The sequence below is a fragment of the Saccostrea echinata genome, unplaced genomic scaffold, assembly GCF_033153115.1.
Source record: "Saccostrea echinata isolate AGI-Se365-2 ecotype Australia unplaced genomic scaffold, CSIRO_AGI_Sech_v1 ptg000009l, whole genome shotgun sequence".
In the NCBI taxonomy this organism is placed as follows: domain Eukaryota; kingdom Metazoa; phylum Mollusca; class Bivalvia; order Ostreida; family Ostreidae; genus Saccostrea; species Saccostrea echinata.
Genome location: NW_026889758.1, coordinates 43,818,077 through 43,840,868, shown reverse-complemented (window position 1 = coordinate 43,840,868; position 22,792 = coordinate 43,818,077). Strand labels below are relative to the sequence as shown.

Below are 22,792 nucleotides of genomic sequence, written 5' to 3'. Positions count from 1 at the left end.
GGTAGTCAAAATTGAAAGTCAGGTTAGTTGTTCATAAAAATCAATCATAAAAGTTTTGGGAATCTACATACAAGGATACGTATCCAAGGAAACAGATTATTTTTATGATTTTTGTGCACATTTTTTCGGCTAATTTCCATAGCAACGCTCTATTTAAAGAATTGAATTTTAATTTTTTTGAAATGTAAAAATTAGAATCACACCAACGCCTTTAAAATTTGATCATCAGTTATATAGAAATATGCTTTTTAAAAAGATAGGATAACATTAAAACACTAAGAGAGTGAATTTAAAATCCCTACGTGGTGATAAAACCATGACAACTATTGCCAACCTATAAGAAATATCATATTTCATCCTAGGTATATGTTACAAGAATCTTTTGTCTATTATTTGCTTGCATTTCAACCTATAATTGTTTTTATTCTTAAGTGTATGACTTTATAAAATTAAATTAATAAAATTATTACTTTTGAATACTTTGTTTCCATGGTAACGTAAGTAATAGTTGATTTACCAAACATGTTTATCATGCATTTAAGACATCAGGCCTTCAACTTTCAGAAACAGTCATTGCCACTTGTTTGCTTTGCTGCAAACGTTAACTGTGGGACTCTGAACATGTTGAAAAATGCCATTTTTCAAACTTTAGGACATGTTGCTATGGTAACCATGACACGTAGCAACCAGTTTTTGCCTGATTTGAGTTTACAGTATCAAAGACTTATCATAGAGAGTTTGGAGAAATTCTAAGACTATGCGTGCCACAGCTCCTATATAAAAGTTCCAGTCATTACAGAGAATTAAGAAATAAGGTATCATTTTTAAACATCTATCGGGATATAAATACGGGTTGGTCGCGAGATCAAATTCCATAAAGCCCGAATAAATGTTTTAAAATGATACCTTATTACTTATATTTACATTTGTGACTTATTCACATTATATATTAGCTTGATTATAACCTTTAAGGTCAAGATCTAGTAAATGACATCAGACTGTCTTTTTGGTGCTAGATCCAATATGACGTCATAATCAATTTCAATTTCTTTTTTCCCGAACTTTACGGCTCTAATAGAATTAGGTAGAAAATAAAGTATTTTCATGGAATTCAATTTGAAACATTGTGAAAAGTAATCCCGATACCTGTATTTAATTTAATATTATTTTAAAGAAGAGGCCAAGAACATACAAATTACCGTTTTCTGAGAGACTGTAGGCAATCTGGATATATTTCCTTTGTCTGATACGGAAAAAAACTCCTGTATTCATGACTGGTTTTCTTAATTTTTCATTGAAAATGACAGTTTAGAATATGATTTTTCGTCTTGTTTATCTACAAATTATGCCCCAAAACACCTTATTTGTCCAAGCTATAGTTATAAAGCATCATTAAAGGAATTCATTTCTCAAACTGGAGAAATCTGTAGGCACCTTTCATTTACTAGATCTTGACCTTAACGCGTGAAATGTTTTATTTTTTCAAACTCAACGGCATGAGTTTGATCTATTGATTGCGCGTCGACCCTTTATGTCGTCACTGAGAAATTACGTCGAACGTTCATGATGCGAGGAACCCGTGTTTATGCGGATATATATACGCGTTGCTTATAATAGTGTAATATAAAAGAACACATTTGCACATTTATAAATAATTTTAAAAATACGAACAAATAACGACAAAAGTGAAGTAAACAGGGCGCCCATTAAATACGCTTGCGATCGGTTGCGATAGATCACATTTGACTTAATTCAACTTGAAGACTTTTTAAATGAATTTTTCAAAAATTTAAGACATTTTTTAAATTACATGGGAGCCTCTATTTTTTTTTTTATTCATGTTACATTTCTTCGCGAAGTCTGCAGTCAAAAAATATTTGCTGCCACACTGTGTTACAAATCCTTCTGAAATCTACTCGTGCTCAAATATGTATAACAACTAAGGATTCGTAGTCTTTAAAAACAATGATAAATTTTAGTGATCATGGCAACACCATTCATCGTAATCAAATATTGATAAAAGAAAGACTAAAAAGGAATGTGTTCTTTGATGTAGTCTGCTTGAATGCCAAGTTTTCTTGTAATCCGCGAAAACTGTAGGGAAAATGAATTTTTTAAACAATTCGACAGATTCTTAGATCTTCTTTCAAAATCTGATTAAAATCAGATCCTTTAACCGCTCACAAAGATCGCTACACAATCGCGGATCTCTGGAATTTGCAGAGATATTAAAAGTAAATACTGAAGAAAAGAAAAAAAAATGACTTTGGACCCACCCACTCCTAGAAAACGTGGACCCCACCATCACAACCACCAAACAGGTTTTTTCCACGTTTGCGAAATGCATTTTACGTTGCTGCTTTTTTTTTTTTTTTTTTTTTTTTTTTTTTTTTTGGCTTGTCAAGAAATTTTCGGGGTTTAATATGTTTGGGAAGGGAATTTTAGGGTTTTTTTTTTTAATTGCTTGTCAAGGAATTTTGGGTTGGATTTGTTTTTTGGACTGGGATGGACCCCCCCCCCCCCTGGAAAAAATTCCTGGATCCGCGCCTGCTACACAAGGGTCTGGAAAAAAACATTGAGGGTCATTTCCTGGTGACCTTCCATTATGTTGTCAAGAATCTGCCAGTGTTTTAGATTTCAGCGAACGGATAATTGCAATTACTACTAGGCCTAGAATGATCAAACTTTGTCAGCTGATATATCTTGGGTAGAAGGTGTGTCGCACATTAAAAATAAGTCGCTGTGATCTTTGATTAAAATGATATGACAAAACCCTAGTGAGGGACTTTCACTTTAACGTCCAACTTCTAAAATCCCGATAAAGTATGAGCTCTCTGATTGGTTAAAAATTTAAAGAATTTTTAACAAGAGATGACCCTAAATGTTGTTTCTTACGATTCTTGAATAGCGATCTACAAAAATGGATAAAAGAATGCCGATTTTGATCAGATTCTTATTACAGTAACCATTGCAAAATAAAAAAAAAAGAGAAGATATTTAGAATGTCTTTTTGACCAACTTTACTGAAATCTACAGAAGCCGGTAGGTGCCAGGTAGAAAAATATTTTATCTGGCGGCCGCCACATAATTTCTGGCGGCCGCCAGATAAAATATTTTTTCTACCTGGCACCAACCGGCTTCCGTAGAAATCTGGTCAAAACATTAAAAGTAATATTCTGAAGTGTTTGTTGACAAGCAGAAAACAGACAGAGGGACTATGTACACTTCACCATCGCATAAACTCGATCTTCTTGTCTACGACAAGTAAACAAGAGGGCTACAGGTCACAACGCTTACTTAGTTTGAGTTACTTTTCTCTTATCCCGACAATAGTTTTTTTTGTTTTGTTTTATTTTATTTTTTCGTTTTTTTTTTTTTCATTTTTGTTTTCGTTTGTTTATTCGATTGCTTTCCATCTCCTCAAGAATGTTAAGATAACTCATGTTGGAATTCCAGGGTCAAATTATCTGTTGGAAGGCTGCAATTTTAGAACAGTACTCGGAATTTTTACCAATGAGAACACAGAGAAATCGCTTTCGTGTCAGCACGTTCTACAACACGGGACTTCGGTTTATACTGTCTTATGCCAATGATCGGTCTCCATATATTACAGTGGGATTCGAACCTACAAGGTAAGAATCGACTCTTCACTCTACGATTATAGAACAAACCAACCACTGCGCCAGACAGCTAGTGACTCCAACAATGAATTTGTAAACAAATGAAATTTTAGTATTCTTTTTTATGTATCGGGTTCCTGTGAAATAGGAAAGGGAAATATTTCCTGACTTTCTATTTTGATTTGCTAAAAATAACTTAAAATATGGTAAATGAGTTATTTGGTACCAAATGTTACATTTTAAACACGTTTTTCTAAAAAAAAAAAATTGCTATCTCTTGGCCCTCTCTCCACCATTTTAAAACGTTGTTTGTGTGTATTTGAATTCAAAGAAACGAGCAAACATTTAAAGAAAAAGGAGAGAAGACCCAGAAACCATAAAAGATAAACTTTTTCAAAAAAAAAAAAAATCAATGTGCACCATTGTCGTTTTAAAGTCCGTATTGTGTGTGTAACGAAGATAGCTCAGTAGTGCTATAGTATACAAGTGTTATCAGTTCAGAGTACCCAGGAATCGGAAAGTTTTTGGTTCGATCTTCGAACGGAGCGTATATTATTATTTTTCTTTTAAAAGAAAATAGTTGCACAGAGAGCGATAGCAATTCATTTAACCCACTAAGCGTCAAATCTTTACCCTTTATCTTACAGGTGTTTACAATTGATGCGAAATGTAACCTTGTCATCGTTGCTATTAAAATAAGCGGAACTACACATTACAATTTGACATGGTATGTAAATATTTTCCTATATGCGTTTGTAAAGTTTGTCCAGCCGTGGTCAGCCGATCAAATCGTAGAAATTTTGACTGTAAATGTTTCGTACACGATTCCTGCAGATCACACCCCAAATACGCCCATCTTCTTTACGAATTTTAAATATTTTTGCTCAGGAATTCTTTAATATCTGAGTAACCTTTATCAATACTGTTGACATACGTATGTTCCACGCTCTCCACCCTCTCCCTTCCCCTCGGGGGGGGGGGGGGGGGGGCAAGATATGAACAAACTCTCATACTAAAGATAGAAAGATACAAGTAATCTGTTCGACTTGTAATCTTCAATATTTATGATCGATTATGATTTCAACTTTTGTTGGGAGTGTTCAACATTACCATACCATTGTGTTCCATTATTTTATTCATCAATAAGTAAAGCCTATGGGGGTGGGGCTGGAGGGCATGATATGAACATACTATCAAACATAATAAAGATATATAATGTGTTATACTTGTAATCTTCAATAATTATGATTGAATATGATGTCAACTTTGCAACTGAGTGTTCAATACAATACATAACTATACTGTTGTTCTATTATTTTATTCAATAAGTAAAACATATTTCTACAACAAACCACTTGTCAACAAATAACAACACAGACATGTAAAGCAATAAATAAGCACTGAAAAAAAGCAATAGAATTTCTAAAATCCCGGACTAATTCAAATCATTTTTCCACAAATTCATTTCGGCAAAAAAAAACAAATAAAATTACTCTCACTCTAGTTGGAACATCCATTCACCTGAAACCTGATTTTTTAAAGGAACTGTGGTAGTATGGATGAACCGTCTATCCATTTTTTGCAGTGAAAATCTTGTAGCCTAAGTGTATTACAAATCAGTCAGAATTCTAAAGCGGTCTCGTCGTTTCAGTAGCACCCTTTGTAACAATAAAACTTTTTACCTAATTTGCTAACAACCTTACAATGCATTCCATAGACCATTCATTCCCACAAGAGTATGGCATTCAAAAATTAAGACAAAAATGGATGTTTCTCAGAAGATGCTGAACAGTGCTCTTTTGCTTTGATTCTTAAGTTGTCAATACTAGAGATCCTTAGGTCGAGAGATTCCTGATTCAAAGGTAAACGCCCTGGACCGGAACTAGGTATGCCGGATGAAGACGGACCGCTTCCACCGAAAAAAAGTCCAGGAAACCCAAAGGTATTAGAGGTTACTGGGTAATTTGGGAAGAGACCGCCAAAGGGAAATTTTCCGTGAAGTTGATGGGAAGCAAGATTTCCCATATTTTGTTGATACAGGGCTAACATGGGATTCATTCCTGTGAGATGGGACACTCGAAGAGACCAGAGATGTTCCGGAGAATTTGGGAAGTTGATTGTGTGTGGAATGTGCGGTGTAACGTCGCAGAGACTGGGCGTGGAATCTGACTGAAGGAAATTCGGACTCTCTCTCCCCATCGCCTTTTCCCGTTTTCTCCACTTGGCGCGTCTATTTTGAAACCATACCTACAAAGGAGAAAAAAAAGCTTCCTTTTTACAGGCAACAACAAGGCAGTAAAGTAATTTTTCTTCATTATTTGTATTTGTTGTTTTGTCTTCAGGGGTCTTAGAAATGTATTAGAAGAGAAAATTCAATCAGAAGAGTTTCCATTATATTATCAGAACCTGATAAAAAGTTAATTTAGGGCTGATTCAGGGAATCGAATCTTAATTACAGTCTATTTTAGCTCCAGGAATGCCTTAATGAAACCGTGGCGTTCAAAAATTAACATTTCGAGAACTTCTTCATGAAATCGTTTGTTTGTTGTTTATTGTAAAGTGCTTAAAGCAAACGTCTTGAAGGGAAGAAACGAGAAATAATCAAAGGAAAAAGAGACAATTTTCTTTTAATTCGCCAATTTTCTACCCGACTGCTCTTTGAACACTTCACACTATATTAGCTACTTGTGGGACGGCGAACGAAATTAATATCCTGTTTTTCTATTAGATATTAATTTGAAGATGAATTGTATAAAACTTACTTATGATAAAACATTGACATTTTATGAGCAATAGTACATGTAAATAAAGCATAGTATAAAACGTGATGTTCAAATAATTATACTTAAAAGTCAATTTCGCAGCATTTTTACCAATTAGAGTGTTTAAGAAAATTCCAGATAAAAAATTAATATAAAAATATATCTGTATGCTAATTAATTAAGCATTAAATTAAGAATACATTTGTGGTACAAAAAAAAAACAAATTTGCGACGCAGCCATCTTTTTATTTGTTGGCAGACTGTAGAAATGTCTGGGAAAATAATTATTTTCTTTCATGTTTATTATCAAGTAAATGCTAAATATTGAGTACGTGTATGTTGGAAAAACTTGCCCCTTATGTGGCATAGTTATGAATGTTTTCCTTTCACTCCCCCAAGCAATTTATCTCCAGTAACTGAGTGGGGAGTGCATTTACATAGAATATATATATATATATATATATATATATATATATATATATATATATATATATATATATATATATATATATATATAGTGTTGAAAGTTTAACTGTAAAGGCAGTCAAATTACACAATTTATTTCTTATATGTTGAAAAAATAAAGAATTAGTATATTTGTTCTCCATATCATTCAAAGGTAGCCACTGACTGACATCCATATCACAGATAAATATTAAAATGGTCTTTATTTTTATAAATGAAATGGGTGCTTTTGTCTTGTCTTGTGAAAAAAGAACTTGTTAACTGTATTTCCCTGACAAATAAAGTAAAGTATCATTGGCCAGTCGAATGTTTTCTTTAAGTAAACCTCTGTGACATTGCAATGGCACATGTATTACAAATCTATCGATAGTTTGGAATTTTTTATCCTTGTGGTTTTTTTTCGTCTAATCGAACTATCAAACAATGAAGTAGACTGTATATTCCACATCAGATCAGGAAAATGAGGTAAATCTTGCCGATTTTAAATGACATAGAATCCAAACTATGGAAATGTCGAACAGACGTAAGCAGACATTTTTTCAGAATGTTTCTTAATTTTTCAGTTTGTGATGCTCGAAAAAATGCTTGTTAAGTACGATGTAAACATGCAGTTTACTTACATCTTTATTTTTTTTTTACTATTTGTTTATTTTCAAAAGAAGACCAGTACACGTCCTTGATAGAAAAAGAATTGCTGGTACTGTTTTACGAATAATTAAAGAAGGCAATCTTCGGCAATCAAGATGACAAAAAAGTTTGAAACTGCAAAAATAGGATTGATTAATCAAACAACTAATATGGTCATGGCGTTTCTTAACGTTTATGAATTTGCGCAGGGGTGGCATTGCTTTTTAGAAACATCTTTTTTTCAAAATTATTCTGCAAAGTTCACAGCACGATTAAATCTATATTATATAAATTTACAAAAAAGTGGTGAAATAGAGATGACGTGATAATTTTACCAATCATTTATATATTATTTGAAAAGTAAACAAAACGGTAACAAATTGCACGCAGGCACCCACGCAATTTATTTCACAAGGGTCTATTTAGGAAGATTGGGAAAATGTTTTGATGTGTATAGCGTCAAGGTTGTTTCATTTTGAACGCTACAATATTCAAGTAATCCTAACGTAATTATAACACCATACCCGTCCTACTACAAATCCTATTGTCACCCGTCTACCCCATTTCGACGGTATCTATGTTATTTGGACGGCAGGGGGAGACTCCGGTCTTTTTGGAATCAGGTGTGACACGGCTAATTGTAATCTCTTTTTAAAAGTTTTATCCAATCTCGTTTCATTACTCTCTTTAAGAGGACTCCATGCACAGCATCCTCTCACCAGGGTCTTACATGAAGATTTAATCAAACAAATAAACGCTTGAAACAGATAATGAATGACTGAAATTATACTTCTCGACATGAACAGGATAATCAGATAACAATAGACAGGGGACAAAAGATCGCTGTAATTCCAGGCATTCTTATTCTATGTCTTTTGTCCGCTTAGTGTCTTTGGTTGTGGAAAAATATTTGTCATTTTTTCACCAGTTAACTGTTTTAATGAAAAAGGGAACTCACATCCTGTGGTTTTACCTCGCGGGATATTCGAGTTTGTTCTGCATTATAGCTATTTTCTACGGGCACACGTGGAGAAAATTCTAATCTGATCCGATTTAATCCTATTCGGAGTATTTATGACTAAATCAGATTCAAGAATTAAAATAACAAATTTTTTTTAAAAAATCCAAGACAAAATGCCTCTTCTTTAAAGCATGCATTGGGAAAAGGACGCGGCTACAATTCTATACAACGTGTATAATATAAAGCATTATTGTCTAATTATCGTGGCTGCATTACAAGATAAAGAAATTTCACTTTAAGGTGCTAAATGACAAACAGATAAAGGGATATAAAGAAAAACATCCGTGTCATCGAGTCAGTATTAAACAGCGAAAAGTAAATATCGATAAGAATCGCACTAAATCTAACTTTATCTGATTACAACTCTTATATAGAACAACGATTAGTTTATGATCATATTCATTCCAGTAAGAAGGAAAATATTTAATAAACAAACACAGACAGGATTTAATTGCCATATGGCTGTGATATTTCTGGTTCATCTGGTCAGTTTGAATTTAATGTCTTTTGCATCAGTCAGGAGGCAATGAAATGACAAGGCAGTCTTTTTTTTCTTTTTTTGTCCAGGGTTTTTAATAAACTTAACCATGGAAGCAAACTAATTTTTAGAATGTAATTATTTTCTAATAAGTAACTTTGTACATTTTATCAATTTTGAATCATTTTTACCGCTTTTTAGGAATTTTAATGTTGTTGATTGAATTATTAACTTGTCGTTACTACGCGAAATCTTTAACATTCAACTACGCAATTCTTTCAAATTTATGCAACATGTATTTAAGAAAATTGACACCAGTATAAGTATTTTATTAATTTACCGACAAATTCTAAATGTCATTTTCCTTAAGTGTTAAACTGCGCGGGGTGTAAGTGGTAAATATAGTGTGAACTTTCATTTGATTCATCAGTTGTGCGTTAATTTTAAAGAAAAAATATTTTATTGAATGACAAACTTCCTGTATTTGCGACTCGCTGAGATTGAGGAGACTGAGGCTCAATAATTATCTATCGGATGTAGAATAATTTATTCTAATGAATGACGCATTCTCAAAGTAATTTACCTGCACTCGCGCCTCACTGAGATCAAGCCTCATGGCGAGTTCCTCTCTAGTAAACACATCCGGGTACTGAGTCTTCTCGAAGGCGCGTTCGAGTTGATGAAGCTGGTAAGTAGTAAATGTCGTCCGACTTCGACGAATTTTCCGGGGCTTGGAGGAGAAGGATTCATCGGAGGCGTCATCACCTTTGTCCGATGAAGTGTTAAGCGAGGAAACGTCTGTTCCCTCCAAGAATCTCTTTTCCTGACCAAATTCTTCTGGCGTGGCACAGGGCGAAACTGAAGTATCGCTCCTACAATCATCCCCGGGACTTGGAGAAGACTGGGATCGAGGCTTTCCTGAAAACGTAAATAAAATGCAAATTCTTGCTTTCTAAACAGGTCCGTAGCAACGGTTTCAAAAGTGGGGAGGCCAACCTCCCCAAAAATCTGACAGGCAAAAAAAAAAAAAAAAAAAAAAAAATCTGACAAGGGAAAAAATCCTAAACTGTCCAAATTCTGGAATTTGCCAGTGCTCGATCTTACAGCAACAAGAAGGGGGAGGCAACCAGTACCGAATGAATATTTACTATAGCAAAATACTATACTCAGAAAAGGGGGGCTCCCGCCCCCCCCCCCGCCCCTCGCATTCTACGGGCTTGCTAAAAGAGTAAACAAAAAACAATAAGGACGAAATCCTGGTTTATTTTTTCGTTAAAAATTGTAAATTGGCGGTAGATACAAAAGTTACAATAATATAACATATTTTGTGTATATATTATTCAGCTATTTCTATTAGTAGATGATCAGATTTGCTACATAAAGAACTCTTTAGCTTTCAGACATTCCTTTTGTATGTAATGTCATTGGCATATAGAACTAAATACATGTAGATTGCTCAAGAAAAAGTGAAAAAGAAAAAAGTTATAGATCTTCATGGCAACAACAACAGCAAAATTGTATGACTTTTTATTTTAAGGAATAATAAAAATAAATATATAATTATTGATTTATTTTACTTATCAAAATATGAATAATAAATGTGAAATATATTTTCGGATTAAAACGTATAAAAAATTTGATGGTTGATAGAATTAACATGACATCATAATTAATATTCCAAACAGTTCTAAGAAACTATCAATTAATTCAAGAGACTGAATAATTCAGTTTAATATAAAAGAGGGGGGATATAGACATCTCAAATAAATTTAATTTTTACACTGGCAACAAGTATGAGGAATTATGAAATTGGAACGAATTAAAGAAAGTCGAAATTTTCCTGAGTTTATAAGTTTATAATTTTCCATAATTATCCTTTTTGATCCTGGACTATGCAGGGAAAAAAAAATTTTAAACCATGCATGAACTTCAAAATTCTTAGTGTTCGTTATATTTTAAAATGGCTAGTTTACTCAGGCTGATCTGTGCTTGTAAGCAAGGAGCATTACATTAACCTGTTAAATGTTTAAAAATTCGGATCCTTTACCAGGAAATAACATAAAAAAAACTTCATAGATGTGAAAGAGACTTTGTTCTTTAAAGGTCATGGGTAAGTCATATCTACAACATTTTCGAACTGATTTTATAATTTTGTCATTCTATATTGTTTTATGGGGAGAAAATACTTGAAAAAATTAACAGCTTTTCCTGTAAAAATTAAGATTTGATATTTCTTATCGAAGTTTCAAAAAAAAAATCTACATTTAAGACAAAAGATTACAGAGTAATGAGGGTTTTTCGTAATAACACTTCCTTTTTAAAGTGCATAGTGATTTTTTTTTTTTTTTCGTTTTATATAAAAAATAAATTTAGTTTTGTTAATTTAGGTTGGAACTCTTGGATTATTTGCAATGGCTTATATTTCTTCTTACACAATTATACCTTATGCTGTCTTCAGTTTAATCTTATTTTTTGTCTTCTAAAGTTATAAGTAATTATCTGTATATAACAAGTCTGAGTGTGTGCAATTTTTCTTTAGATTTCAGATTTCATAGACTCTCAAAAACACACAGGGGGAAAAAGTTCAAGGGGGGGTTGCTTTATCAAGACATTGATAACGTTACCAAAAATTATACTACGATCAGCCGCCTCCCCCTTCCAATTTTGTATTATATATGTGATGAAAAAAAATCATTTCTTCAATATATAATATTTATGTTAAAATACAGATATTTAGAATTTGGTCTGTACTCACCGTCAGGGCCGCTTGTAATGGTGGAAACCTCTGTATCCTCGTCTTCTAGAGAACCCTTTCTAAGAATACTGTCCATGCTGAAAGATACAGCTGGTTTGTTGGCCACACTACCGGTCGTAAGGTCCATTTCTGTTTAATTTGTCTTCTTCGAATGTTACCTTTTCTCAAGTTGTCTGTCTTTAACTTATATTAAGCAGCTTTATCTGATGGTAGTCCACGTTTCCTCACCAACTTTATTCTGTAATTATTTAATCACCAATGAAATGATAAAACTGACGCTAATTATCTAATATCGATAGATTTTTTTTCTAAAATGATCGCTTTTCTGATTGGTCGGTTGACACTCGAGAGAACCTGTTTGTTTTCACTGGGAGTAACCGCGTAAGCTTGCAACAATGTAATCATATCATATTCTACCATTCTAAACAGGGGGCGTGTCCTTGGTCTTTATCAACAAATGAGGGAACGAATAGGCGCCTTTCGCATAATGTCTGCATTTGCCATATTATTATTAGTTTAACGAGAATTGCATTGAGAAGCTTCTTTTCAAAGAGATTTTACTCGCTAATCATCGTTCTGATTGAGCGATGTTTTTAGTTGAGAAAAATAATTATTGATATTTTGAACTTAGCCGTTTTACTGACACCAAATTGATAAAACTGTGTTTGGAACATCTTGTAAAGATAAAAATTGCACTTAAAGTCACCTGTATTTCCTTTATTTTATTTCATGGTTGCAGAACGTCTAAAAAATGTTGATTCCTTTCTGATGGAATTTTCAATTATTTCATTTCACAAGGACAGGGGTAGAGAGATTCAAAAGAACAAGCAAAATACAAGTATTTTTCAAATAATAACTTTCCGAATTCCACCACTTTTTTATTGTTTAAATTGGGATTCCCTTTCTACCGATAGACAACGAGCAAAACACACTCTAATTAAATTTAAAAAAAATGTTTTCAAATGACGTTGAAATGTGGCGAAAATTAAGAGACCATGCGGAATATTTAATTTGATAGAAATTTTGTACTTGTATAATGGAAATAGAATAAGTTAGACATCCTTGTCTATTGTTGTTAATATAATTAACATGTATATATTGAAAGACAGGTGAATCTTTTGTAATCGAATCAATAATCAGGTATCATATTCTTTTCTTATTGTCATACTTAGCCGAGAATCAATAAACACAAATCAAAAATTAACACCCCGCAGAATAGACAACGTCGGCAGTCACACCTTCTTATTTACCTAATTGATAGACAACAAAACCTAAGTGTCAGCGGCTAAATGCCAAAAATATACCATAAGTTCAAACACGAAAAAAGTCAACAGTTTTAGAAAAGAACAACCCCGTGGTGCACGTTACTTGCAAATTACTTTATTATGAAATAATTTACCTTTAATTATTGCTATATTCAAATACTTGACCACTCGTTGATTTTCAATCTAAGTTTGGTCGAAAGTTTGTCGCGCCTGATGTCAAATAAACAAAGACCATCGTTAGTGTCACATAGGGCTTACAGCCTGACCAATCGTCTTATTGCAATCGGATCGTACCGTTGTTTTGTAATCATCTTTGATTAATTACATAGACTTAAACAAAAGACTTTATAATATTCGTACACGAGGATAGATGTGTGTATTAGATTTAAGTTCTAGTGTCAGCATATTCAAATTGCAAAAAGAAAAAAAAGATAATAATGTTCAGATTAAACAACACTGAATCAATTGATATATCTATTTTGATATTAACTTAATATCAAAATAGATATTTCAATTGATTCAGTGTTGTTTAATTTGAATATTATTATCTTTTTTCTTTTTCCTAATTAAGTAACTCTTAAACACTTTTTCTTATTCGTGCACATTTTATCTGTACATTTTTTTTTTTTTTTTTTTTTTTTTTTTGTAAACTTAGGGAGAAGTTTTTGTATTTTGTGTTTTTACATGTAAATTTTTGATAAATTAAAGGGGAATACATAGATGCTAATAAATAAGATATTGGAGGGATAAAGAAATGCAAATTGATTTTTTTTAAATTAAGATACAAGCTTTTGATTATGCTGAAAACTTTTTTCAACAGTTTTGGACTTAATCGAAAAGATCCACACATACATGTATGTATTTAGACTGAAAATTTTTTATCGATCCAGGAAATATATTAACATGATTTTAAAGGGTTTTATTTAGTTTAAAACATCAAAAATGAGGATATAAAAGAATTAAAATTTATTAGCTGGGTTACAGGACATTTGGAAAATTTCACTCAAATTATTCAAATTTGCGACTCCTTGAATCATAGATATGAAGTCATACCAAAATAGATGAAAAGGTGTTAAACCGAGATAATATACAATATTATAATTATTATTTATCATATACTTAATAGTAAATACACCGATTCTGCACTGTGCGAATCGGGTGACGTCACAATACTCCATATCAAGGGCCGGTCCGAAAATCCATATCACGTATCGGACCGGCGTGCAAAAGTCCATATCAAACCGGAAGATTAAAAGTTAAGTAACTTGATTTTATTTAAATATACACGTAAATTATTCTTTACTAACATTTGTGGACTTAAATTTGTTTTCAAAGACCTAAAATTGACTCTATTAGATTTTAAAGGAAGGTCATAAAAATGCACGAAACATTCTTCAATGACTTTATGTGGACTATTAAGTATTTTAAATAAAAACAAAATACCTCATACTTCGGCCCTCGGAATGATTTGGGACCACTCGGACTTATCTGACCTATCATATAGATTTTAGAATGTAATATTCTCTATTTATTAATTTCATCAGTTTATGTCATTTCAGTTAATGTTCAAATCTATTTAAATGAAAGACAACATTTTTTAAAGCAAATTTAAAAAAAATGCTATTATATTTAAAAAGAATTACTTGCAATTTATAACCGAAAAGCCAATGTCTTCTAATCAAAACATTACAGATCATTGGGTAATGTATATAGGGGAATGAATTTTTATGCCTTAAATATTATTTTTCATACATGTAAGAAATTGCGACACAAAGCACGTAGGATAACTTGGGATGAGACAACCTCGCACAGCTAGCTGAACCGCAGTAAATCATAATACCTTGTTTTATTGGATGTCAATCCTTATCACGTATACCAATAATTAAAAATTGACATGTACTGTGGGATACATTCTTATTGTATATTTTAAATAGCATATACGATATCATATTCGATTAGTCGCCCACGTGGTGCAGTGGTTAGAGCGTCTGCTCTAGAGTCCGAATTAAGGAGTTGATCCTTACGTCGCGGGTTCGAATCCACTGCGGGACGTGGAGACCGGTCCTTCGGATGAGACCGTATAAACCGAGATCCCAAGTCCAGTAGGTGTTGGCGCGAAAAAGATCCTTCGTTGCTCAGTGGTCCTGAGTGCCGAGTATAGGTATAAAGCAGCCCTCCAAGGGCAAGTGGTGGCGTCTCCATATGAGTGAAAAATTCTCGAGAGGGACGTTAAACAATAAATAAACAATAAACCGACAAGCATATACGATTATAGCGAATTTATGTTGCAAGTGAAATACAAATATGTATTGATTTTGGGAACTTTGAATAGTATCAGTTTTCGCTTTTTGAATTCAACATTTCCGAATCAGTGTAAAAAGGGAGTACAATATCAATTAGAACATTCAAAATATTATTATTTTGTATTTAAATAATAATATGAAATTATGATTTTACATATTGACTCCATATTTTTATCAGGAAATATGAAGAAAAAAAATAATAAAATTGCTAACAATAAGAAAAGGATATAATGGAATCGCTAAGTTGAATTCCCGGTACATTTATTTCTTCTTGTTTTAAATCTTTTAATATCCTTAATATTTGCTAAGAAGTTTTGCCATATATTCCTTAAAAGCACGAACGACACGAGCATTGCGCTTGAGAAAACCGTCTATGAGACAGTAATTCTATTAGACAGAATATTTATCCATTAAGAAATGATATTATCGCATGCTAGGCGACGATTAAACGGCAGAAGGACCGGCATCCGTTTTATCCGTACCGGAAGTTCCAAGACGTGGTTTAAAATCAACGTGACTGGAACTTTAGACACTGTTGCGTGCATTGGGATTTTATTAAACAATTAATTGAAATCACAAGAGGACCTGAATGGGTTAAACGAACCATACATAGACTAAATGAACTGATTGTATTTTTGTTGGATTTAAAACAATGTCTTCTAGTTGACCGAACATTCTATTTCATACACAAATTATCAGATATCCTTCTCTTCTTAGAACAAAAATTATCCAATACTCTGTATGAAGGATGACGCTAAAAGGGATAAAAACGAAGAAATCTAACTGATAGTAAACTTTTTTTTAAATTCAATTTGGAAAAAATTATAAAGTATTTCAATATTATTTTTCTAAAACGGTTATCAGCCTTCTTCAATTAATATAAGGAATATTACATTACACACTTGCAACAAGGAAAGTAATAAATAAGTTGATTGTTAGGAATAATATTTATGAAAATTGTAATTATTTATTCTGTGCAAATACACATACTCCAGTTATGTTCGAACACTTGATTTTTCATTATATAATCGACCACCTGGTTTTATATGATATAGATCAACCATGGCGTTCCAGAGTATCTAATATAACAATCAAACAGACATAAGGCATTGTACAATGTATGTCGTTGTAAAAATACACTGTAGATTAAACAAAAAAAAAACCTATATATATATACTTTTTGTTTTTCCGAATTCTTAAATGATTGGGGAAAAAATAATTAAGAGATTGTTACGTTTCGTTTTGAAATGACAGTACAGCTACTATATGCCATAATCGACATTTTTTAAGGGGAAAAAATCTTGCTGTATATCATTAATAATTCATTTGAATTGAAGGAAGACAAAGTATTTGTTTTGAAAGTAAAAAAAAATAAATCTACAGAAAATAACCCCTTAATATAGCCTCTACAAAGAATAAAGTAATGTATTTGCCTTCGACAAGACATTTTAAGGATTGATTTATCTTGGATGAGAAATTATTAGTTGTTTTACAGGCCGGCTATTTTACTTCCATTTGATATGATTACCCCTAATGGACGATCAACAGCCTCACAATTAGACGCTCGTTAGAGTGAGGTTTACAGCAAATTTACCACTCTTAACATTAATCCATTGAAAATTAAACCTCTAATATACCTCGCTGTAATTTCCTCTTGCTTCTTGTGTTTCTTTATAAACGTTAATCACAAGTAAATTTCCGCAGATAAACGACTGCCGAGCGAATTCACGCCATTAATTTGTCGACCGTCTTAAGCAAGCTTCATCTCCAAACCTGCACTAGAGGACATTTTTGAAGCTTGCAAGACAAAAAAATGTCCGACTCGGGGTGAGTTTGACTTGTCAAATAAAAGACGCTTTTGATGCGTCTGCTATCTCATTTGCAGTCATTAACTTGGGTAATTAAAAGTTAATGAAAAGTAAAAATGTTTCATTAATTTTTATTGCTCTAGTTCTGGACTGAAATTCGCCACCTGCATAAGGGGATGATTCAAGAGAAAGCGTGAAGCAGCATTGAATCGGTTCATTTTATAGTTTTGTGATCAGAATTGTGTTTTTGGCTCTTTATTGTTATCTTATATTTTTCCCCCGCGATTCATACCCAAGTTTAACGTTTAGATAGGTATAGTTCACTTAAAAAAAAAACAAACTCTCAAACATTCCTTTTCTTAGAGTGTTTGAAAGTTATGATTTGCCCTTAAAACAATAGGTAGTACCGAGTCTTGGTGCAATGAACCTTTCTATAGATAATAAGTATTTTTACCAAATCTGTACAAAAGTACTCGGATCATTACAAATAAGTGGGCATATGATGCAACAAATAATGGACTAATAATGATGTTGCAGTTTGAATGGACGCGATAATGATGCGGACATATAGCTGACCCCTTTAGAGACACTCATCCGTCTCTGTCCATTGTAACGTCAATCACAGTCACTTCGTTATTGTTCAATTATAATGCAATTGATACTTAGTAAATTTGCCAATAATAACCGAGCCCGTCAGAGAGTGATGAAAGCTAACTGACCAAATAGTCATCTTTTTTTCTCTCTATTTTTGCTGGGTAGAAGGATGAAGGGGAGAAAAATCAATGAGTCCAGAGTCTGGGCTCTAATTGCTTAATTCTCAAAACAATTTTCCACAGTTTAGTTATATGACAAGTAACTTAATTGAAGGAATTATCACAAGGGGTTACATTCGATTAATGTGATAATTTAGAGCGCTACAAACGAATGCCTATAAAAAGTCCCCAACCGATTCCGTAATTGATTATATTATGTACAAAATTATCAATTAATATCAAGTCTGCTGATGACAGTCCTGAAAGAAACATCGGTAGGACATCGCAAACGTCATCTGAAGGGAGGCATTATTAGCTTGTGGTGTCTATGACAGATGGAAATTTTCTTGTGAAGAAATGATCGCACTCACCCGATTTTTAATTTATCTAATTGATTGTATTTCATTGTCACTAGACAAAGTTATTAAATGTCACATGTAAAAAAAAAATATAAATACCGAGGGAATATTTGTGTATCATATTCTTTGTTTCATGATATATAGAGAACAATACATACATTTTTCCATAACGCATCCTGTGTCATCCCGAAACACTAAGATACTGTGCATCGTGTTTTATTTTTGTGTGGCCTTTTTTCCCTCATTTTTTTTCCATAATTAAGGTATGATTATTATATGCATTTTACCATACATATTTCCCAAGACTATGATTGAAGTATTGCTACTTTAACAAGTTTTCGCACAAAAATTGCACATTATCAGGCATTTTTTCACAAGAATAACCCCATATTTTGGTCAAACGGAGGTATCCAATATTTATTCAAAATTTTTATTTAATTATCGAAAAGTAGCAGACAAAAACTTATCAAGAATAAGCTTTACATTTTAAAAACTCAAGTCAGATCCTTTAAATAAAGGCAAAAATGTTAATGATAAAGCAATTATATTTATGAGTTCAAAATATTTTGACAAACTCTCTTACATCCAAATTAACTAAACAATTAATTCAATATTTTTCCAGTGAAAAGTAAAACTTTCAAAACAATTACTTACCGATGAATTGAAAATCAGGTGAAAACTGTAACAGAGGGTGTTACAATCTCACGCAGTTCTGGCCTTTGATCGGACACACAACGGGTGTCAAAATCTCAAGTAATCTAAGCAAATATACATGTGTTTTCATTTGTAATTGCTCAGTGTGAAAGTCTATCGTCCACATTTAATTTCAAGCACTCTCAAAAATTTCCTTCCATTATCATTAACTTCATTTGGCTTATTTAAAATGTCCGAGGACCGAATGTAGTCTTTTCTTGTCAAGCCCCTCTTATTTATTTAAAAACCTCTCCAAGTTATATGACAGCTAAATATTGTCATTTTCAACAAACAGAACCCTCTGATTCTTTTAACAAGCGCTATAATGAACAAATATTGCTTGATACTATCCAAAAGTATTTACTTTAATAAGATTTCAATTACCTACATCTTCAAGGACCATTGTATTTTAATTCTCTTGTAATTATCTGTTATATCATAGCCCGTGCCTTAGAAGAACAAGGCTGGAATTGAAAAGTCACAGTCTAAAGCTTTAAGTCACTACTTACACGGCTTAGTCCTCTTATACGTGTTGACTTTGACTAGTTATGTATATTTCCAATGATTGTGTATTGTCTCACACGACTAAGCTCATTAAGTATAACATGATTAAGTTGTTAGATGCTGTAATTTGGGGGTTTAAGATTTCTATTAGGTAAAAATTAAGGTTCTGTAAAATCTCGTTATGGTTCATTTTTCTCTCTTGCCATACACATCTGTATTAATTTTATGTAATGAATATGGTCAGAATAAGAAAGGTTATTATAGAAAAAAAAATCAGGTCTTTTGTTATCAATACCGACGACAATATAACTGATTTGGATGAGAAAAGGAAAGTAATACATGTATACAAAACAAACATATCCCAATTCTCGTAGAACTTACTTTATTGCATATAAAACATACTGGAAATTCAGGTAATGCACAATTTCTTTCTCCCACCTTCTGGAAAGAACAGTAATCAAAAAAGCTTACAAATGTAAATGTATTTTTGTGTTGTATTTTCTACCATTACATGTTACATTTAATTCATTTACTTTTGTAATAATGCTCAAATTGCTGATGAATTTTAACTTCACTACATTCTAGAATGTTATGTAATAAAAAAATTAACTGGGCAATTATAATGCTTACAGACCGACTGTTATTTATGGAACTAATGTCAACTCAAAATGAAAAAGAATCCTCAAAAACTATATATGTTTATCCTAAAAATCTATGAGGCTGTCTATCCTACTTGATATTTCCCCCCTCTATTTTTTTTTTTAATTTTTATTCATTCTCTGTTAATTTTTCTATTGTATATGTACATGTAGCGGTGACAGTTTTAATGAAGATCTTAAAAAAATTATTGATTATTAATCCCAACCATTAATACCCTTTAATAAAAAACATGTTACATGTAAACACAACTATTTTATTACAACCATGTATAATATACAGCCAACGTTTATTTGTTTGGTTGTTTAACGTCCATTCGAGAATTTTCACTCATATTGAAACACCTCCACTTGCCGGGGGGGGGGGGCTGCAAATTTTGACCTGCACTGGACACTTACGGCCTTTGAGCAGCGAAAGATCTTTTTCGTGTCAGCACCTTCTAAGACACGGGACTTCGGTTTATACGGTCTCATCCGAAGAACCTGTCTCCACGATCCTCAGTGGGCTTCCAGACGCGGATCCAGGAATTGAAGTTGGGGGGGGGGGGCGCAAAAAGTAGGCAGGGGGTCTGGGAGCCGCCTTGAGGCCCCCAGTGGATCCAGGGCGAAGCCCTGGTGGCGGCCCAGGGGGCGAAACCCCCGGAAGCTCCTGGATTCTAGAGATTTTTTAGGGTAAAATGAGGTCTATCGAGTAGACATTTTTACATTTTCTCGACGAAACTATGATTTACGCTAATTTTGACAATTTTAGGGGTGGAGGGGGGGGGGGCGCCGGGTGCGCCCCCTTTAAATCCGCCACTGGCTTCTAACCTGTGACGTAAGGATCATCTCCTTACTCCGCGACTCTAAAGCAAAAGCTCTAACCACTGCACCACAGCAACGTCTAGACGACTACAGCAAACGTGAATCTCATGTATGAAATGTGAAGATAACGAATAGTGATCAAGCTCAGAAGTCCACTTAAAACAAAATAAGAGCAGATCCAACATGGACCCCTGAAAACAGAAGTGGGATCAGGTGCCATGGAGGAGTAGGCATCCCCTGTCGACCGGTCACACCCGCCATGTGATCCATGTAATAATCGGATAATCGAGGCAATGCAGTGTAAAAATAATGGCCTAATAATTTGTATGGAAAGACCAGTCAACATTTGACCTAACGACAGATTGTATTTGCAAACAAGGTCAGTGTATCGACCATAGAATGTGCGAAATGTTGACTTTAAACTAGATTGTTGATGTCATTTTTTTGTCAACTTAGTTGTCAATAGCCTGCCTTGTTTTGTGAATTGTTCGTAAGTAGAACATGCCCTTGTGTAAGTAAACTCCATATGCTGGTGATAATGGTATATTGCTACATGTACATAAGAAGGGAAGTTGACAATAGAGAGGTTAAAGTCGTCATTTTTCATAAAGTTTAGTTGTTAGTTTGCCATCAATATACATATTCTCTCTTGTCTTTTTTATTCTCTAACTTTTCTTTCATTTGCACCAGTTTTGGAGATACTAACTGTTTCTCAGAATAATAAATAATAATATAATAATAAAAGATACCTTTTTGATCCACTTGATATGTAACAAATTAACATTCTTAATCATTATTACTGAAATATTCTATACTTTGTTTCAGATTTATGAGTGTGAAATATGAAGATAAGAACAGTATTCAAACTCAAAAGTCTATTTAAACAATACAAATTGTGAACAGAACAAACACGAACAGAGATGGGATCAGGTGCCATGAAGGAGTAAGCATCCCCTGTCGACCTGTCATACACGCCGTGTTCTCTTTGTCATGATTGTGAACATTCATTCACAAATTCACACAAAAATTAACAAGTGAACGTTTCGAAAGAGATATTTGCTTCAGAACTCAAGTTCAAGTTCAGTTTACTCCCAGAAAGAAAAATATTGGTACATGAGGGACATAAATAAAATAATATACATTTTATACTGGTCAGAGGAACATATAAAATAGAAAAAAAAAATGACAATAGAAAAAAAATGACAGAAAATGAATAAAAATAAAAGGGAGAGGGAAATATATCAAGGAGGATGGACAATATCATAATTTTTTAGGATTAACATGCATAGTTTTTCAGGATTTTCTCATTTTGAATTGACATTAGTTCCATAAATTTAATAACATTCGGTCTTTAAGAATAATAATTGCCCAGATCATTTCTTTCTTCCATTAACCAAAACTTTATATTCTGAGGAAATAAATTCATCAAAATTTGAGCATTATTACAAAGTGTACATTAAGGGATAGGACCGTTATTGGTCCGTTCCACAGGTGCTTGTCGACAGTAGAGTATTTTATAATACCGCGGGTATGATTCTTTAATAAAACGTTAATTCTACGTTATTTTTTTTTTTGGATTTTTCGTATGGAATACATGGTAAATGTGTACTAAAAGATTAATTTATGGAAAAAAGACGAATAAAAATATCCTAGGACACAGGTTCTCCCACGTGTCCCCTAATTCGCACATGTATTGTCTGGAGTAGACAATACCCGCGCTCTCTTTCGGTTTACGTTCACTCGGCGCTCTGTTTACCCAACTGGAGGCGGAATCTTGTGTATTACTTTTACTGGTCCACTCAGGTGTAGAACCGGTGGCGTATTCCTGCGGGGTGTACTCCGTACCGTCTTTGAAAAAGGACATCACTAACTTCGCATGTTTTTTGGTCCCTTTTCGCTTGTCTAAACATTGAAAAAAGC

At 33.1% G+C, this 22,792-nt stretch overlaps 1 protein-coding gene across 1 annotated transcript; it reads right to left on the bottom strand.

Annotated features, from left to right (window-relative positions):
- Positions 1-5,266: 5,266 nt before the first annotated feature.
- Positions 5,267-11,855, bottom strand: LOC133182776 (retinal homeobox protein Rx1-like). The gene is made up of 3 exons (XM_061317624.1): positions 11,729-11,855; positions 9,557-9,891; positions 5,267-5,867 (listed from the first exon to the last, which is right to left on the bottom strand). Exons 1-3 carry the CDS (start codon positions 11,853-11,855, stop codon positions 5,373-5,375), a joined length of 957 nt encoding a protein of 318 aa, XP_061173608.1. The 3' UTR covers positions 5,267-5,372.
- Between the last annotated feature and the right edge of the window lie 10,937 nt (positions 11,856-22,792).